Below are 20,466 nucleotides of genomic sequence, written 5' to 3'. Positions count from 1 at the left end.
TAAATGCCATTAGACTTTTAAGGAGAATTCTAGAAGCTTCATATTTAGCACGGTGTTCGAAATATTTAAAATGCTCAATAAATATCATTTTTTTAAAACCAGATTTTTTTTTTTGTGGTGCTGGGAATTGAACCAAGGGCTTTGACGCTTGCAAGGCAAGCACTCTACCAACTGAGCCATGTCCCCAGCCCAAAAAACCAGATTTTAAAAGGATCGATATTCCTAGCAATGCCAATGTGAAACATTTTTTTTTTTTGCAAATAAATATAAAGTATTCATAGACTCCAAAACCACATTTTCTGCAGTGTGAAACAATCTGCTATAGTTTGAGAGTCTGAAATTCAATTTTGAGACTGGAACTATTCCCTCTGGATTTCCCATACTAATATTAAAAAGAATTAATGAATGAAGAGAGTCATATTTTCTTTTTGTATAGCACAACTGAAGCACAAATACAGCATAAGCCAAATTTACAGGAATACTTTTCATTATAAATTATTGCAACTCAGTAAAACCAATTTTCAATTACACTTACCTAGGAGGAAGAGTGATGGGCCATAATATTCTGCATTGCTGATGATGTGTTTTAAGGAGGTAGGCAGAGAACCATCCATCACTAAGAAAATAGTGAACATTAAAGAGTATATGATCAGTCTCAGAGTACTTTAAGGAATAGGGATAATGGAGAACTATGTTACAATGTGGTAAACAAAGTTTGTTGTGATCCTGATCTATTGGTCTCTACTTGTCTCCTCATATTATTATTTTTTTCATTGTCCACTGAATAATCTTTCTAACACTGGGTCAGGAAGAGAACAAAGACACACACAGTATGAGAGATGGGTAGTGGGATGAAAGTGCAAAGCTGGAAAAAGAGAAAAAAAAGTGGATGTGTATGCTCATCATTATGAAAAATACTAAACAAACATCAGGTCTAGGAAAAGTGATACCAAACAACTAAAAGCTTCAAAATGGTCTGACTTTTCCTAAGCTTGCCTTGTAGAACAGGTGTCAGAACAGAAAGAAAAGGATCAATCCTTTATAAGAGACAAAAATCCTATGAAAAAAGTAAACAATCAAATACCATGCCGTATGCCATCTGAGAAAGCAGGGTCTTGAATGGCCTTCTTAAGGAAATTCAACATGGATTTGAGAAGTGCTGCTCGTTGTGGAATACACTGGACTCCTATTGAGGGAAAAAGGCAAGAGAATTATGCTGGGTACACCATTAAACCATTATGATCAGGCACATAACACAAGATCTAAGAAACCTATATCTACTATAGCCAAAGTAGCAGATATTAGAAGTGAGGTTTCCAGATTTTGGAGAAAAATATATTGAAAACGGAAAAGTAAATCACCAAGGACGGCAGAAGAGCAGTGCAGTGTGAAATTAGAAACCTAACGTAAAAAGGAAAAATTACCAAGTAAAAATATTCACCTTTGAGCCTTACTCAGTTATTGGATATTATCTGTCCTGCAACATGGTTCATTCTGATAATCAATGCTATATGGCATGTTATTATAATAAAATGTAACACCAGAAAGGTGAAGTAACATGCACAGTCATAGGAAGCTAACCTCTCAATGTATCACTTAAGCTCCCTCTAAAGCTTTCTTCTTGAATTGTTTAATAAATCAGTTACTGAGAGATCTAAGTGTCTACGTACCAGGACGGGGTCCAGGGCCAAGGCCAGGGCCAGGGCCAGGGCCAGGGCCAGGGCCAGGACCAGGGCCAGGGCCAGGGCCAGGGCCAAGGCCAAGGCTGAGGCCGGGGCCGGGGCCGGGGCCGGGACCAGGACCTGGGCCAGGGCCAGAAATGCTAGTACTGCTGTTGGAACTTGATGCCCTTAATTCAACATCCAGCCGGTGCTCCATAGATATGGAAGAGCCTGGACTGCTTTCCATAGTCACATCTGCAACTAAAGCACAAGTTATTATAAAGAAACTAATTAGAATAAAAGCACAATGAAAAGAAAGATTTTAAGAATACATCTTTCAACAAGTTGAGATAAATTATATTAAAAAAAAAAAAGGATCAGGATATTGAACCAAAAACATTTTGTGGAAAAAGCTGTCCACAAGAGAAAGGTGTTTAACATCCCAAAGTTATTCAAGACGTACAAATTAAAAACAATTGTACAAAAGAGGTCCTTCAATATTTCTCTCTCATCATATTGGGTTAGAGGGAAGTGACAGGTAAAACATGCAATTTCATATACTACTGGTAGGTAGTAGATAGAATTTTTTGAAGGAAGGTAATTTAAAAATGTAAAAGCCATTAAAACATTAATATTCAATACACTGATATAAAAGGAAGTCTGTGATACACTGAATGAAGACTGCGAATTGAAGAGTATATTTATGATCTCATCTTCCTGTGATAAAAACTCACATATGAACATGGAAAGAATATTTAAGAATCTGAAAAGAACACTAAACTAGTAGCTAGTTTCATTTTTACTTTATACATCTGAACAAAATGATTTAAATTGAGTAAAGATACATAATCATTCCTTCCTATGTACACAGTTAAATTCCATAGTGATAAGCCACTGTTCATGTATATAAATATCTGAAGAAATTATTTCAAAATGTAAATATACAGGCATAATAAGCACAAACTTTTGGCTTAGTAACCTGTTTTCCACTGAATGTATAAATTTCTCTAAGAGAAAAAGAAGCACCTAAGGACTGGTTATTAAATAAGTAGATTTCCTGGTTTCCAACTGCAAACCTAATGAATCACACATTGTAGATGGGGTCTGAACTTTTAGCAAGCATTCTTACTATTCTGCTTACTGAATTTTGACAACCACTGATATATAATGAACTGTGAGCCTTAAAATAGTCATCTATAACATACCAGTTAGTAGATGTCACACTTTATTCAACACTCTGGGATCTCACCCATGAACTCAAATGCCAACTCAAATCCCAACAGATTAGAAGCAAAATGGGCAAGGGGACTTATAGTAACAGCAACAATGCAGAAAACTGTTTTCAGAGATGAAGTCAGAAAAAAAGGGAACAGCATCCTATTGATATATACTATAAAATATGAATGCATTAGAAATTCTAATACCTTTATAATAAGCATGGTAATAATTATATGTAATGACAACCTGGGTAATCAAGACAAATTAATTTAAATTTTAAGAAAGTAATTTTGGGGAAAAGTTTTTCTTTTTGGCACTCATTAAAATATGCATTTGGCAGGGTTTGGAATGTTTTTAAAGATGTGTCATACATTAACGATAGCTTGTCATATCTTTCTGATTTTATGATCAAATTGTTCCCTACCCAATAATAACATTTTCATCTCTTCTTTCCTTTATGAAATAGCCAGATAAAGTTTTAAAAGGTTCCATTTTAGAGTTTACATATTATACATCTTACCAAATACATTACTGAACTCCTAAGTTATACCAGGTACTGCACCAGCAGTGAAAAAAAAAAGTACTCCAAATCTCACAGTATTTTAATGAGAATAAGATAATGAACCAATAAATAAAAATATGAATTATTAAATGATGAAATAAACATTAGATATTAGAGAGAGGATAGAAGTCAACTGCAGCTCCCCAATCTGCTTTACCTTCCAATTCTTCTTCAAATTCTTCTTCCTCTTCTGGTCAGCCTTGTGAAAAACTACTTGCAAATCACTCTTAAAAATTTTGTTGATGGAAATACACATGCAAGTGAGTTAGGTACTTTATAGTTTAGGAGAAGAATTAAAATTAGAATGGGAATCAAGAAAACATCAAGAACAAAAATGTTGACTTAATAACTGTTAATTACCATCCATGTCAGTTTCCATTTCTTCTCCTTCTTGGGTGGTACTGGGTCTCTGGATCTTTGGCTTGATCACAAATGGACATTCTTTTCGGCACAAATCTACTTCATGCTATAATCAAGAAAAAATAAGAAAAACCTGTATTTGTTTTTCAAGAATTAAGAACAACTATAATGGAAGAACACAACAGCAGATTACAGAATTGGTTTCTAGAAACAAGAAAGAGATAAAATGATTCTTTTAAGTTATTAGCATAATCTCTAGGCTCAGTTCTTACAGTATATAGAGTCTATGCAGAGTGCTCCTTGGATAACAGTACCTCAAGTCTATAAATGAAGATAGAAAGTCCACTATGGGACTGAAAAGCTGCCATGTCCAGGTTGGTGATGAGGTCAACCACTCTGACGGCTCTTGTGACAAATGTTATCTGGTCCTGTTCATCACCAAGGAACTTTATGACCTACCAGGAAAAGAAAAAGAGGTAAAAAAATTAACTGAAAAGATACGACACGAAGCTGTAAATATTGCATTCTCTTATAAACATGCACTTAGGTAGCACAGAATATGGGAAGATATGTGTTTGATTCTTTTTGTTCTTGCCAAATGATAGCCCCATTTCTTCAGGGACTCAACCTGCTTGTGAAGTAATGTGAACATCAATTAATTAACAATTAAAAAATATAGGGAAAAAAAGGTTGGTGCCCAGTGCTCAGCACACAGTACAGACTCCTAGTATTACAGCACGATTTATAAAGTACCTTAAAATACATTGTCCTCAGGGTATTGCCTAATGGCATATTAACATGTGACTAATGGCTTAAGACATAAGGCCTCCTGACTGTGACAGACCACCAAAAATTATTAACAGTGGCAAAAGTTCTAAAAAGATGAGGTAACCAAAACACCACAAAACAAACTTTTTCCAGGTAAACTATATTTATCTGATCTCACTGTGAAACACTCCAAATGTATAATTCTCTTAGTAGATTTCCCCACAAATAAATTTTTAAAAAGAGCACCTTTAGTAAGGCTTCCATCATTCCACAGGAGACCAAGGCTTCACCACCAGCATCATAGCTAGCCAAATGGTATAAAAAGGAGAAGAGAGCAGTGGCAAACTGGTGAGGGTATGGATCCATGGAAGGATCTACAAGGGGGTTTGAGGGAGGGAGAGAAACAGTAAGCTCAGAATTTGGTGTTAAGCTGGCAGGATGTTAAAACAAAGCAAAAAATCAGAGGGCAGGATACTTTTCTTGCCTAGGATAATCACCATCAAAACATACCAATCATGGCCTGGATACAGTTCCGCACAAGTACAGGTAAAAATCCATGGTAGGAGGCAGTTCCAGTACAGTCAATAATACTGCTGAGTTTGGGTGTTCTCTCCAAATGGACAATTGATGTCAATGTTCGTAAAGAAGCAGCTTTAATCTCCTGTAAGAATACAAGGTAAACACAGACGTGTCAAAAAGGATTGAACCAAAGTACAATAATATCCCAAACTCAAAATTCAAGACATTCTACTGATTTCTTGGAAAGATGGAAGTGCACTGTAACACTGAATATGTGGCATTTGTTAATTTTGCAGTTTAATACCCAGAAAGAAAGAAGTAAATGGGGCAAGGTTCCCTTCTGGGATTCTTTCTAAATCCCCAAGGAAAAACAAAAAGGCAAATAGTTATGAGGCTGATATGCAAACCAGATTATTAATACTTACCATAAGCTGCTTATCTGTTATTTGAAGGACATCTACCAACTCCTCTATCAACCCATTATACAAGATACTGTTTGCTGATTCCTGCAAGGCATTGGAATACACTGCAAAGGGAGAAACAAACACTTTTAAGCAAAAAGGCAGGGTTAAGCCACTGCCCAATGACAAACCTTTTGGCTACTACAGGTTCTGGGAAAGGATTCTCTTCCAACAACCAGCATTGGAGGACAGAATCACTGAATTCAAGAGGACTGGACCAGTTATAGTGAGATAACTCTACGTATTTACCCTATCTTTAGATTCCCCTATTAAAAAGTATCAGTGATCTCGAGCAAGGATATTTGGGGATGGAAGTAGGGAAAAGAGAAGTTAATTTTTCACATAACATCACTATTTGATATAACCCCCCCTATGCCTTGGACATAGACTTCCATTTCAACCTCTTCATATGCTTGTTTTTACCAAAAACACCAAGTTATAAAGAAGAGAATTTATGGACTATTGCAGAGTAAGTCACTAGTTTATGTGACACTATAGTAAAACTTGAGAACGCGTGTAATCCACTTTCAATCAATTCTACAGCAAGGTAATGCTGAACATAGTCCACTGAAGTTGAAAAACAAATATGATGTATCAGAATACATTCATTTAGTTTTCAACAAACATTTCCTGAGTACCCACTAACATGCCAGAAGTTATGCTTAGGTATGAGTAAAAGCGCAAAAGAGAGAATTTTATGAAGGAACTGACAGTTTAGAAGAGAAAAAAAATAAAACCATAATGAAGGTAGGTAATGACTGCAGTTATCATTTAATATGTTCTACATGCCTTGCCTGCACTAGGTTGCTTTCCAGGTTTTCATTTAAACATTAGACCAGCCTATAAAGTTAAGTATTATACAAATACAAAATAAGAAAACTGAAGCTGAAAGGAAAAACATTTGGCTAATCATCTGCAAAATCAGGGTGAGAGCCCAGGACTGATTCCAAACACTCCATGTTTTCCATCCTACTACCCCACAATAAAAGCAGTTAAGTGTATGGTATTAACTATTTAATGAATATTTTCTGACTTACTTCAAAATTATACTACTATGAGGATGGGAGATGGGAAGATGAAATAGCAACAGGAAGGGCAGGGACCAGTGGAAGATGACTATGCATGTATCCATTACTTAAAAAAAGAGAAATTATTCTGCCTTTGGTTTTTTGGGGATTGGCTTAATTCACTTAGCTTGGGGGGAGGTAAGGGAAGAATGGAAGAAGGATGTTGTGTAGATGATAATGAGGGGTGGGGAGGGAGAGGGGGAAGGAAAGATAATAGAATGAGACAAACATCATTACCCTATGTACATGTATGAAGACGCAAATGGTATGACTCTATTTCATGTACAACCAGAGAAATGAGTTATACTTCATTTGTGTACAATGAATTAAAAAAAAAAAACACCCATGTTACATGCCGATAAGGATCATATCATATCCTATCTCCTTCTGGTACAACATCAAGGAGTTCAACAATGATGAATGACTACAGTGAACCCTGGGAATTCTGGCAATTTTTGAATTAATGTGCCACACCCAGGAAAATACAATTAAGCCTCATAGCAACAAAGATGGATGAAGTTCAAGGGAAACCAAGTTCAAACTGCCCAATTAGGATCAGTTAATCATAATGTTCGTCTCTTACCTAATATAGATATTGCATGCAGTCTGGCCTGAACAGCTTGTAATCGTTTCCTGTGATTAGAAAAGCCATGGGCCAGCCGTATATGTGTAAATAACAGCATCTATATAGAGAGAAGGCTTGAATTAGGAAATCATTGGGAAAGGTGAACATGCTTTCTAGGTCTCTTTTCTAATGGGCTGCTTGGTAAAATGGTTTACTGTTGCTATTTGCTAAAGTATCAAGATGAATTCATACTACCATTATGAGATTAACTGACAAAAATGGGAATGACAAATTTGGGATGCACAGAACTCCAACATCCCAAGGTATGTCAAGAACCATCACTAAATGTATAGGTGATAAACAGGAGAAATTTAGCCCAAGTTCTGATTGTTATTAGTCAAATTAAGTATTTGACCACTGAAAAAATAAGCAGAAAATATTAACACAAACATTTTCTCCTAAATACAAAGTGCTGAGAAGTGTACAACTACTTAACAGTTAGGCGAGGCAGTTTACATTTTCCTCAAACTCTCCTACACACCAAGAAGTTATTAAGCATTGGTCTTATAAAAGATGAGGAACCTAAAAACTCAGCAAGGCTAACTTGCCTATGTCTGACTCAAAATATGACATGTTTTCTGCTATGCTGTCTCCCTCCCTAATACTTACCATCAAACAGACTATCTGGACAACTAATACTATGGACATTTTTTAAACATATACCTGCTTATCCTTAGGAATGCTGTACATTTTGGTAAGAGATTCCATGATTTCAGAAGGGCTTTCTGAAATCTGCATTAGAAAAAAATATATAGTTAGAAATAAGAAGTCAGTCAAACATTAAACAACTAGCTATTGAAGATCCTTCTTACCTTGTCAAGTTGCTCTATGTGAATATAATGTAGTGTGTTACTGGTTGTCTGAAATTAAAAAGGTAAAAGTGCTGTGAGGAGTCACTTAACACCATATGTTTCAAGATAGATCCAAAAAAAGAGATGTCACTCTTGGTTGAAGCCTAACGGAATACTCTTTAAAACTCAAGGTAACTTTAAACTCCTCCAAAACATCTATTTTACATATAGGATAACTTGGAAGAAAGCGTCTTTTAAACTGATACTATTAAACAATAGAAAAACCCATGAACATGACATAGTCTTTGTTCCTTTTTAATCCTCAACCGATTTAATCTCCACAGGTTCAGTATTCATAGCAAAGGTTGTACCCATGAAAATATTCACTATCTGAAACACACTTTAGTTTTTTTCAAGGCAACATTAATCTATAAATACTAATTATTAGATACTGTAGGCAGAAGAAAAATAATTTTATTCACTAGACTACTTCTAAACAAAACTGACTTAGTACCTCAAGGAATAGAGAATAGTGATAATTTAAGTAGAATCCTATATACAATATAATAGAGAGACTTCGTGCAGTAAAGAAACCTGAACTATGAGAATTCTCTATGCAGGCTGTAAGAAAAACACAAGACATAGCAATGTCCCATATGATAGTCCTGGCTTTTGGCAGGCCACAATGTAAGTTAAGACCCAACACTATCAGAGCTGAGCATGTAACAAGTACTTATTCCTGAGAAGCTGGTAGGTATACTTAGCTTAGGAGGGCAACAATGCAGCGCAACACATTTCCTTATTTAAAAATGAGGCATTCTAGAAAAGTCAACCCCAATTATGGCAGACCATAGACTCTATCAAAATAAGTCTGAGTAAGACTCACCCTTTTCTCGATTTTGACCTCAGCCCCAGGGTCTGCATAGAATTCAAAGTGTAGTGTAGTTGCACTGGGTGGATATTTCTGAGTACAAAAAAACATCAAAGAATAAGATACTCACTTTCAACTGGTATTAAACAAGGAAAACTCCCAACTCTCCCTCAAACTCCTAGCCATGTGTCCAACTCATTGTGGCGGAATAAGCACCATACTTAGCACCTATACTGCCTTAACTTCCTTGACTTACAGCAGGGCTCAAATGAGATTTGTCCACAACAGAATCAGGTGTCTGGTGCCTGAAGCTTCAAAAATCACCCCCATTTTTCACTTGTAAATTACTAGTAGCGCTTTCAAGAGATAATTTATATTGCAGCTATTCTCAGGGGTGGGGCAGGCAGAAGAGCCAATCTGCAAGCAATAATGAGAAAGATCCAAGAAAGGATGGAAAAATACTAGGGTCTAAGTGCCATCTAACGAATGGAAAATGACATGGAAACCTAGTTTTCTATCATCAGCCTTCTGAAATAACTTATTTGAAGTATTTCTCATGGGATATCTTTATGATACTAATTACTCTTTCTGTACCACTCTATACATCTCATGACATGTTTTGCTGCAAAGGTACACACCAAGAGACCCTAACAATACAGCCTCTTCAATTCTAGAAAAACAATACAACTCACAAAATTAGTACCAAAAACAGCATGCCCATTAAGACTTCTCCTTAAAAGAAATCAGAAGGAATGGTTGCCTCTGAAGATGAAGAATTTATCATTTGCATATCCCTTTACACTCTGAATTTTTAAACATGTCATGTATTACTTTCACTGAATGTACATATTATACTTTTCAAAATTTCATGACATGCCAAATCTCAATAAATAAAAGGATGTACAAGTCCTCTTTTTTTTAATCTTTTGCAGTGCTGGGCTGGAACCCAGGGTCCCGCAGATGTTAGGCATGTGCTTTACCAAATGAGCTACATTTCCATCACAGGGGTATAATTTCCTAACACAGGCTAAGATTAAAACACATCATGCAAGTCTACTACAGTATACCAGTGTTTTGCCCAAGTGGCAAAGAATAATCTCAACATTCATAAAGAGATTCAGAATGAAAAATCATTCTCAAAATTATTTAGATTTAGATTTCAAACTCTAAATACTCTTAGACAACATTCATTTCCCATATTACTAATATGCATTCAAAAATACTAAAGAAAGTATACCAGTTTAGGTGGGAAACTAATCTGCTCTAATGTATGGATTTCTGTGAACAGAAAAGGAGCCCTTCTCCTGGAAGTTGGGGACACTTGGTATGATAATTCACTATATTTTATCACATTCATTTCTTCTTTAATATTTTTAATTGTAGGTGAACATAATATTTATTTTTATGTGGTGCTGAGGACTGAACCCAGTGCCTCACATGAGCAAGGCAAGTGCTCTACCAGTCAGCTACAGTCCCAGTCCCATCACATTCATTTCTGCTCAACATGAACATGACAACTGTCAAGACAAACTAGGCAAAGAACTGTTATCAAAAATCCAACTGTGCCTGTGAGTCCACAATAACATTTCAAAGCAGAAGGGAAGATGGCCTGAACTCACAACCTGAGCACAGGTGAAAGATAGGGGTAAACATGAAAGCATAGTGTTAAATTCTCAATAATCCTAATAGTAGAATTGCTTTCCAAATAGCCCCTCCTAAATACTGTCCAGAGTTCTGATAGTTTCCGTGTGACAATACAAGCAAATGTACTTTTAGGGTTTTTAAAATCATTTTCAAACCAATTCAACGAATGAAACTCCACTCAAGAAACGGGTATGAGCATATAGAGCTGTCTCTAAGATTCTTTATCTACTATCAACACAATAAGAGTCCAAGCATTGAAACTTCATATGCTGTATACTTATTGTAAAGTAATATGTAGAAAGAGACCATAGCTCTGCCAAACACTCACATTCTAAAGGGTTACTTACCATCATATGTAAGTCTCTGCAACATTCTGCAAGTCCAAATCCATTCTCCTTTCCACCCCAGCTCTTGGAAAAGGAAAAAGACAGTGTAAAGACAATGTTTGTGGCTATGTAGTTGTTTGCAGCATACTATTGAGAAAACATCTAATGTGAAGGTCAAACATAAAGAGGGAACAATATAAAAGCAAGAACTTAGAACTCAAAACAAGATGGTCTATCTAAAGGGGATTCCTTCAGTGAGATCAATTTCATAGTTCTATGCTGCTCCTGGTAAGAATGCAAGCAGCAACCGCCAGCCATTGCATTCCACATGCCTGTATCCATGCTTGCTGACAGTTCAGTAATATCCCATCAGGCCTACACTTACACACTGTCTTGCTCACCTTGCTCACCAGGGTGGAATCACTCACTTTCCATCACCTTTCTTTTTGAAGTGAGCTGGGTTGGCAGAAAATTCTGCCTTGTTTATTGTTGTACTTGGTCACCGAACAAGTCACCAATAAGTTCCTGAACTAATGGGGATAATGTCTCAATTGTCTTCCAAATCCCAATCTTCAGCCATATAAAGCTGCTTACATATTCAACGGCATTTGGAAATATCAATTATTTTAGCATTACGTTCATTATAGTATTTTAAGTTTAAATATTTGTCAGTCATCCTAGCTACAAACATATCAGTAAACTACTTCCGCACTTCTCTTACTTCTGTAGGTAACTCGTGTCTGGCATGGTTCAAGCAAAAATGCTCCTTAAATCCATTTTATTCACCTGAATCCAGTGTGAGTCCCAATCACCTTGGATCTGGGATATCACTGGGTCCTAACACAGTGCATTCTCTCTACATCTAAATGTGTCCTCATTATTAAATGCTATTACTATTTTATTGACTTTCGATGAAGTCTTTTTAAAATAAACAGTGTAAGTCCTGAAGCTTCCATTCACAGAGGAATGGAATTATAGAATGCTACTTCTAATTAAACCTGGAGGAAAGGGGTCAATCTTCCTATCCTTTGAGAAATAAGTATTTTCAAACTATTGGCAGCCTTTCTCACTTTAGATATCATATATGAAGCAAACAACAGAGAAAATGGTGACTATCTGACTAATTATCCAACAAATGGTATGCAATTTGTACCACTCTCAAGCACAGAAGACATTTTGTTACCTACAATGGATATATTGGAACATTAGGGCTTTCTTCTCTAGTGAAAACCCTAACTAAGAAAGTCTGTCTGAAGACAGGTATATCCCCGACTCTCAGCTGGACTGTTCTGGGGGAGTGATGACAGTGAAAATGGCAGAGTAGGGAACTCCAAGAAACTATCCCTTCACAAAAATAGTGAATGTGTTCACAAAAACCATCAGAATCAATTTTATCAAGACTCTACAAATGAATCACGTTTACAGCAACCAGGAAATGCTTCATTAAGTAAAACAAAAACAGGTGAATCTCAGCATAAGCACTTTATATTAACTAACTAACCTCACTCTAACCCACACTTGCCAGCTCACAGTGGCTGAAGAGAAAAGTTTATATTCCTATAATGAGCACAGAAACCTTCAAATAACTGGTGGTTTCCACTGGTCTGGTGTACTCCTGAAGAACCAAAGGACTTGCCATTATTTAGCCTAATTTGGAACTCTCCCACAGGTGGGGAAAGAGAAGGCACTTGCTGAAAACATTTAATGATAAATGCATTTGGTTCCACATCCAGGGGCAAAGCATACAATCCCCAGCAAACAACAAACAAACTGAAAAGGCTTGGGAAGAAAGGCTGGAGTATGAGATGCTTAGTGAAATGAGAATTTTGGAGTTTCACACATTCCTGGGAACCCAAAAGGCCTTATCCATGACAAGGTTGGCACATTCTTGGAAAACACCCCAGAAGGTCCCTAAGCCCCATCTGACTGACCATCAGGCTCTGTGCAAAGAAGTAAGGGCTGGGGTAGGGTTGTAAACCTTTCTGGCAAAAGCATGCCCAACATACACACAGAGTTCACTGCAAAGACTGGATGATTTTAATTTATTTTTTGGTTTTAGGTGTTTAAAGCAAATCACTAGATGACCACTAAACTACTATAACATAATTCAGTGGCAATACATAACATATACTTTATGAAATTATAGATGATCAATGATGTGTCAATGTATGACTTTTTAAAAATAATTTCTAAAAAATTTTTGGATGTTGATAAGACCTTTATTTTATTCATTTATTTATATGTGGTGCTGAGAATCGACCCAGTGCCTCACACATGCTAGGCAAGCACTCTACACTGAGTCACAGCCCCAGTCCCAAATTATGACTTTCTGATTTTGTGTTAGGCTCAAAAAATCCCCATGTAAGCTGAGGATTATCTGGAGCCCACAAAGACGGGACCTAATGATTTTTTTAACTCTATAATAAGTTTATTGGGTCATACCCATTGTAAGCCAAGGAGCATTTATTTACAGTTCAGAAAAGCATTAAACAACTCCAACTGGAAGCAACAACAAATGCTGGGCGGGATGAGAATCTGATTTCCAGGTGTGCCACATTTTAGCACTTGATATGTCCAATTTAAAGATAAATTTATAAGGCATGTAAAGAAACAAGAGAAATGGCCCATACACAGAGAAAATGAATACAAACTATTCAAGAAATCTGGACAATGAATACAATGGACAAAGACAGAAAAAAATTATTTTAAAATATGCTAAAAGGAGATAAAGATATCATTACACATTCCCCCCACCCTGACACACACACACACACACACACACACACAAAACTAAAGGAAATGACAAGAAGGATGTCTCACCAAACAGAGTATCAATAAAGAGATAGAACTTACAAAAAAGGAAGTGAAAAATTCTGGAACTGAAAAGTACAATGACATAAATGAAAAATTTGTATGAGAAGGTTCAGTGGAAGATGTGAGCAGGCAGAAGAAAAACAGTAAACATGAAAATAGGTCAACTGAGATTAAAGAATAAAGAGTAGAAAGGAAAAATCTGATGGATTGGTGGAACCATCAAAAGTACCAACATATGCCTCACAGTTTCAAGGAGGAGGAAGAGAAAGGGACAGAGATATCGTTTTAAGAAATGATGAGAATTTTCTAAGTTTGACAAAAGATATGAATCTACAAATTCAAGTAGTTCAATAAACTTGAAGAATTTCAAACCTAGAGAACTGTACATTATAACGAAACTGACAGAGACTAAAGACAAAGAGTATACTTTGGAAAAGAGCAAGGGAAAAGGGACTTGTTAATAAGCACAAGGGATCTTCAGTAAGGACAACAGGTGGTTTTTCTCCAGAAACCAGGAGGGCCTGAAAGCAGTGGGGTGACATATTCAAAGTGCTTCAAAAATTATTAACCAAGAATTCTATAACTTACACAACTATCCTAAAAATGAAGAACTTGAGAAATTCCCAGATAAAGAAAAGCTGAGGGAAGCCAATAATCAGACCTGCCTAGAAGAAATGGTAAAGTGAAGTCCTTGAAGCAGAACTGAAAGGGTACTGGACAGAACTTGAATTCAGTCTAAGAAATTAAGAACTTAACTACATAGATAAATTTTAAAAAACTCCATATTAATGTAGTTTTGGTTTAGAACTCTTTTTAAAATGTGCTGTTAAAGATAACTGTGAAACAATAAATATGAAACTGTGCTGATGCACACAAAATGTATAAAAATGTAATATGGATGAATTCAACAACATAAAAGGATAAAGGGAACTAGAGCTATGCAGGAGTTTTTATCTACTATTAAAAGCCAATTAGTATTAATTTAACATTGTATAAATTAATGCTTGCTATAATCCCCAGGGCAAGCACTAATAACTAGACAAAACCCAAACAAGAAAATACAAGAGTTGAACAACACTAAATTAACTATGCCTAGCAGACATATAAACAATATTTCACCCAGCAATAGAATATACTTTATTTTCAAGATGGCATATTCTACAAGATAGACCATGTTAGGCCACCAAAAAACCCTCAACAAATTTGAAACAAATGAAATCAAGTATCTTCTCCAATGAAAACAGAAAAACATCAGAAATCTGTAACGGGAGAAGATCTGGAAAATTTACAAGTACATAGTAATTGAATAACACATTCTTAACAACGCATGGGTCAAAGAAGAAACAACAATGGAAATTAGAAAAGTCCTTAAGGTGAATGAAAACAAAAACACAATATGCCATAAGTTAAAATATTGACCTGTTGTTAAGTCTCATTGTTCCACATTTAGGACACCTATAAAAACTTATATTGGGCAGTAAAAATAACACTTGCAGACTGTGGTTGTGGCTCAGTGGTAGAATGGTTGCCTTGCATGTGTGAAGCACTGGGTTCAATCTTCAGCACCACATAAAAAATATACAAATAATGGTATTGTGTCCATATATATTTAAAAATAAAAATATACATATCCCCCCTGCAGTGATTTTGAAATAGTTCTTAAACTCTACACTTCAAAAAAAAAGTCAACAATTAGATGATTTGAGAATATATACAAAGAACATATACACTGTAGATTATGATTTCTAAACTATTTTAAGGCACCTGTGTCAATTTCATGGAATATTCACAGAAATGAAATCTTGGGATCAATGAGTTAAAAATGAAATAACTCAAATCAGTATCTTAAAGCTAATGAACTAGAAAAAGAACCAATTAAACCCAAACCTAGCAGAAAGGAGAAAATTATAAACACCAGAGCAGAGATAAATACAAAACAAGAATCTCAACAATACCATAAACTGGTTCTTTAAAATAATCTAACAAAAACACACAAATCTTTCACTAGACAGAGCAGGAAAAAAAGGTGTATTCTCTTGCTTTCATTTCATTTTAAACATGCATACAGGTAGGAGGAATCAGTGACCCAGCAATGATTTAAGAGGGGGCTATGCTCATCTTCAACACCATCAGGAACAAGTAACTGGATTTCTATGATATTTATCTCAAAAATGAGAAAATGATGTCTAAGGCACCCTTCTGAGAATTAAATGAGACAATAACATGTAAAGTACAGGTCCAATATTTATTAAGAACTTAATGAAAAACACCTATTATAAAATATGGTCAACTATTCATGCATTAAAGGTATTCACTATGGCATTATTCATAATAGAAAAATATTAGAAATTACCCAAATAATGAGAAATATGAAGAAACCTGAGATAACCACTGTTGACATCATTTGACAGTATTTAAAATATTCACACACAGAAGAGGGTCATACTGTAATAGAAAAAAAATTTTCTTCTGTCATGGTATTAATCTCGTTCCTAAAAAGATCTTCCCCATTCCGAACAACATAAAAGCATGCAGTTATACTTTCTTTCTATCAATGCTTTTATAGATTCATGTTTTTAAACACTGAACTCTTTAATATATCCTAATTTTACACTGATGAGGTAGGATCTCTCTTAATTGCCCCTGGACAGTGAGGAAGTAGTTAAAATATGGTTCATCAGCTGGGTGCAGTGGTGCACACAATGTAATCCCAGTGGCTCAGGAGGCTGGGGTAGGAGGATTGTGAGTTCAAAGTCAGCCTCAGCAATTTAGCAAGGCCCAAAGCAACTTAGTGAACCGTATCCCTAAATAAAATATTTTAAAAAGGGCTATGGATGTGGCTCAGTGGTTAAGCACTCTTGAGTTCAATCAGTGTTACCTAAATAAATAACATTCATCAAATAATATATTTTCCTTCTGATGATATGAAATGCCATCTTTACCATAAATAAGTACTTTATTACATTCTCAGTATTTTCTTGATTATTCCCAGACTTCAAGTGAAGACATATAATTTGCTGAAAACCACAGGATAAGGGTGTACAAAGGATAGAGACAATATAGAAGAGACAGGGAAGTCAAACTAAAGAAGTAAGTTTACAAGGCAGAATAAGCTTAAAAGCCTTCATCTGCACAATTACTTTCCTTTTATTGTTTCCATTGTTCCAACTTTAGAATATTTATGTTTCCACATGTCTAACTTGTGATCTAATAAAAACCAAGTCACTCTAATTTGAACGTTATAAGCTTATATCCTTAAAAAAAAAGGCCAATCCAAACTTTATTCATGAAAGGTGATTGCTACATTTATGAGATAGTACCATTGGATTAAATATAAAAAACAAATTCTTAAAAACTTTTACAAAGTTAATATGGGATAACACCAATGCTAACAAATTTAGTAAATGAACCTAGATATAAAACTATATGTGCAGACCTTACTGCAAACCTGTTTCTTTTACTGAAGATAATATTTGAACTCATTTTGTTTATTATGACAATTTTGTTATTGTCCCCATAGGGGCTATTTGGTCTAGGATTGCATAGTGTCTGATTTGGGCACTGCTAATATTGATCTCCCCTTAAAGAAAGGGTTTTGGAAACCTATAGGGCCACTATAAGCCTATAGGGGGAAATCTGCAAAACCCCAGATCTGCACTGCTAGAGGGGAAGATACATGAACAACATGAAAAAACAAGGGAAGAAAATGATCCAAACAATTCTAGATTCTATAGTAATAGAATCCAATGACAGTATGTTAGAAGAAATGTCAGAAAACTACATGTATCATGAGCTGATTCATTTAATGAAATATACATAATAAAGACTAAGAAAAAGTACCAAAATGATAAAAGCATGATTATAAATATTCTTCTGTGTATTTCTACATTTTTAAAATACTGACACATTTTTATTAGAAGAAAAATTTGTTTTGCCAGCAAGATGAATCTACGTAATGTTGATTATTCTAGGGTACTATTCAGAGTAACACAAGATATTACAGATTTCCATGATAATATTATAGATATTATCATTTCCATTTTACAGTCAGAGAAACCGATTTTAATTTGATTTACTGACAGAATTAAGTCTTGATTGTTTAACATGTAAGTAAATGCATGTGTACGCACAAAGCACAATGACAAAGGTATTCAGATCCAGGAGGCTGACTAAAAACTGGAAAGACATAAACCAGGATTTCCATTAGTATCATTGCTGTAAGAACTGGTGTTATATATCCAAAGACATGGGTAAGGCAGCCTGCATCAGAAAGTTATACTTTGAGAAATTCTATATTTTAGAAAACATTAATGTTCTGAATTTTAACTGGGGGGGGGTGTGAAATGTAAGTTCACTTTATGCTTTGAAAATAGTCCTCGCTGCTCGGCCACTGCAACTTATTTTCAAAACAGACACATTTTTCTTCCTCTCTCCCTGCTCCTCCCTAATCTCAGAGAAAACAGGATTATCTTTTTTCCCTATCCTAGACAGAGTTATCTGTCCTTCAGCACATACCCACCATAGGAATGAAGTAACCCAGACTTTGGGGATGGCACCAGACGAGTTCCAAAATGACTACGCTATCTCCCAAATTAAGGAGAATTACAACTCTAACAAACACGTGGAATGTAGCCTTAGAATCACCTCTTTAAAACACCTCTGCTCCTGCTGATGGGTGAATCACAGGCTCTGGGACAGGAGTTCCCTGTGTTTCTCCTTTACTAGAAAAGTAGTACCAACTTTTTCCTTTTTCTCAAAAAGTAAAAAAATTGAGGGGTACTGGTAATGGGAGCTACTTTTACTAAACCCATAGGATACTATCTTCCCCCAAACCTGCAAGATTCTTTTATCATATTAGCACACCAAAGAACCAAGAACACAAATATATTACAAAGGCAACAATGCACTACACCTGTCAAGATTCCAAATTGTCCAGGACTAGAAACCAACCTTGATCTATATACTCTCTGTTAGCCCAATTCAGAACAAAGAGCAGTACACCTGTCAAAGGCAAAAGTATTCCAAAATACAAAGGAACAAAAATCAATCATTTAAGTGATCTTTTCTGGTGGTACAATGATCTAAGGTAATTCAGGAAGTCTGAACTACCTCCCCACAAAGATTCGTACTTTAATATTCATGTATGTTACTTGAAAGTACATTCTGCACCTTAACCTTTACTTTCTGAATTGTCAGAACATTCAATGTAATGAAGATATGAAATAGTGATAAACAGTTTCTAAAAGTAGGCTGAATTCTGTTAGGTGATATTGTGGCTCTAAATGAAGTACAAAATTAATGTAGAGTCCTCTTCTATTAAATGTAAAGCTTACTCTGAAATCTCAAAAAGATCACATTGTGTAGCCCTTGGAAAGGATGACCTGAGTAAGCAAATAAATCAGGATTCAAATCAGTTTCATCAATTCCTCACTGTGATGATTTATAAGGAATTGCTTCACCTTGGGAAATCCCACACTCCTCATCTGTAAAATGGAGATAATCCTAATCTCAGAGTGTTAAGGAGCATATATTAATAAGTATGAAATAAGGTAATCATTTATTAAAAGAAAGTATGATGGAGTATAAGTCATTAGAATATAATATCTGCACAAAGTCACCACCAATTCTTATACATAACTGTCAAAGTAATGTAATATATACATTCTACCTAGAAAATATATTAAGAGGGCTGGGGATATAGCTCAGTTGGTAGAGTGCTTGCCTTGCAAGCACAAAGCCCTGGGTTCAATCCCCAGCACCACCAAAAAAAAATATGTATGTGTGTGTGTGTGTGTGTGTGTATAAAGAGAATTTAAAAAGTGAAACTATCTTCTCCCCAATGCATTTCCTTTTGTCTATGTATATATAGTTTTATTTTTAGACTTTGAAAAACTATAAATAGGTAACTTCAAATCACAATTTTTTTGCTTAGAGAGCATTTCAGTTAGATCTTGCCATACATGGGTGTATGCTACTTAAATTTAAACAGGTATCTCAAAGTGTTTTCAAACAAGGATACAATATGAATCCTTAAGCATATGTTTTTGCACATATTTAAATACATTTGTAACAGTTTCCTTAAGACGGAACTACTGGATAAAATAAAAAACATTTTAAAGTGAGAGATGCTGCCAAAAACTTTACAAAAGGTTATTCATACACCAACAGACTGTACTTGTTTCCCACAAACATAACCAATGAGATATTACTGCCAGTTTCATGGTTAAACATCACATCACTTCACTGTACATTTTCCAGTTATTTCTAGTGTAATCTTTTCATGTTTTCTTGACCAAATTTAAATACTGAATACTCTTCTGTGAACTATCTGTTCATATGCTCTTGCACATTTTTCTATTACTTCCATTTTATTTTTTGTAGCTGTTTACGTTATTCCCTCATTGTATTAACTATCTAATCATAAAGAAGTTCAAAATTTTCACAAATCTGTCAGCATTTTTAATATGGTTTCTACTTCCCAACTCTCCTAGAAACCTTTCCATATCAAAGATGTTAAAAAGTGATATTTACCTCTAAATAAATGTTCCTAGGATTTATGTGGTAGAAGAAAGGGTCTAAACACATTTTCCCCTCCAATAGCCTACTGCCCACAGTTTTCATCATAAGAAAGATGAGACTTACAATTTCCTTCGGAAGATGTTTGTCCATTTCTGTACCATTGTAAAACTTTTTAAAATAGCTGTGGCTATAAATTTTGTTATCAGATATAGCAAATAACCCTGATTCAGATATTTTCTGGTTGATAGATCTCCACTTAG

General features: G+C 35.3%; 1 protein-coding gene across 14 annotated transcripts in view; it reads right to left on the bottom strand.

Annotated features, from left to right (window-relative positions):
* Nucleotides 1–20,466, bottom strand: part of HUWE1 (HECT, UBA and WWE domain containing E3 ubiquitin protein ligase 1) — a 141,079-nt gene that overhangs the window by 76,912 nt on the left and 43,701 nt on the right. For all 14 annotated transcript variants that reach the window (XM_079123740.1, XM_079123738.1, XM_079123739.1 and 11 more), the window contains 13 exons: nucleotides 10,895–10,957; nucleotides 8,919–8,996; nucleotides 8,054–8,101; nucleotides 7,905–7,973; nucleotides 7,200–7,299; nucleotides 5,514–5,614; nucleotides 5,080–5,230; nucleotides 4,816–4,943; nucleotides 4,116–4,256; nucleotides 3,802–3,907; nucleotides 1,671–1,922; nucleotides 1,085–1,186; nucleotides 536–616 (listed from right to left, as the gene is read on the bottom strand). In XM_079123740.1, the coding sequence (XP_078979866.1) occupies nucleotides 536–616; nucleotides 1,085–1,186; nucleotides 1,671–1,922; nucleotides 3,802–3,907; nucleotides 4,116–4,256; nucleotides 4,816–4,943; nucleotides 5,080–5,230; nucleotides 5,514–5,614; nucleotides 7,200–7,299; nucleotides 7,905–7,973; nucleotides 8,054–8,101; nucleotides 8,919–8,996; nucleotides 10,895–10,957 (1,420 nt within the window). The remainder of the gene's footprint in view (nucleotides 1–535; nucleotides 617–1,084; nucleotides 1,187–1,670; nucleotides 1,923–3,801; nucleotides 3,908–4,115; nucleotides 4,257–4,815; nucleotides 4,944–5,079; nucleotides 5,231–5,513; nucleotides 5,615–7,199; nucleotides 7,300–7,904; nucleotides 7,974–8,053; nucleotides 8,102–8,918; nucleotides 8,997–10,894; nucleotides 10,958–20,466) is intronic.

Source organism: Sciurus vulgaris (assembly GCF_902686455.1).
Source record: "Sciurus vulgaris genome assembly, chromosome: X".
NCBI classification, from domain to species: domain Eukaryota; kingdom Metazoa; phylum Chordata; class Mammalia; order Rodentia; family Sciuridae; genus Sciurus; species Sciurus vulgaris.
Note: the sequence above shows the minus strand (reverse complement) of the source record. Positions and strands in the feature narration are given on the sequence as shown.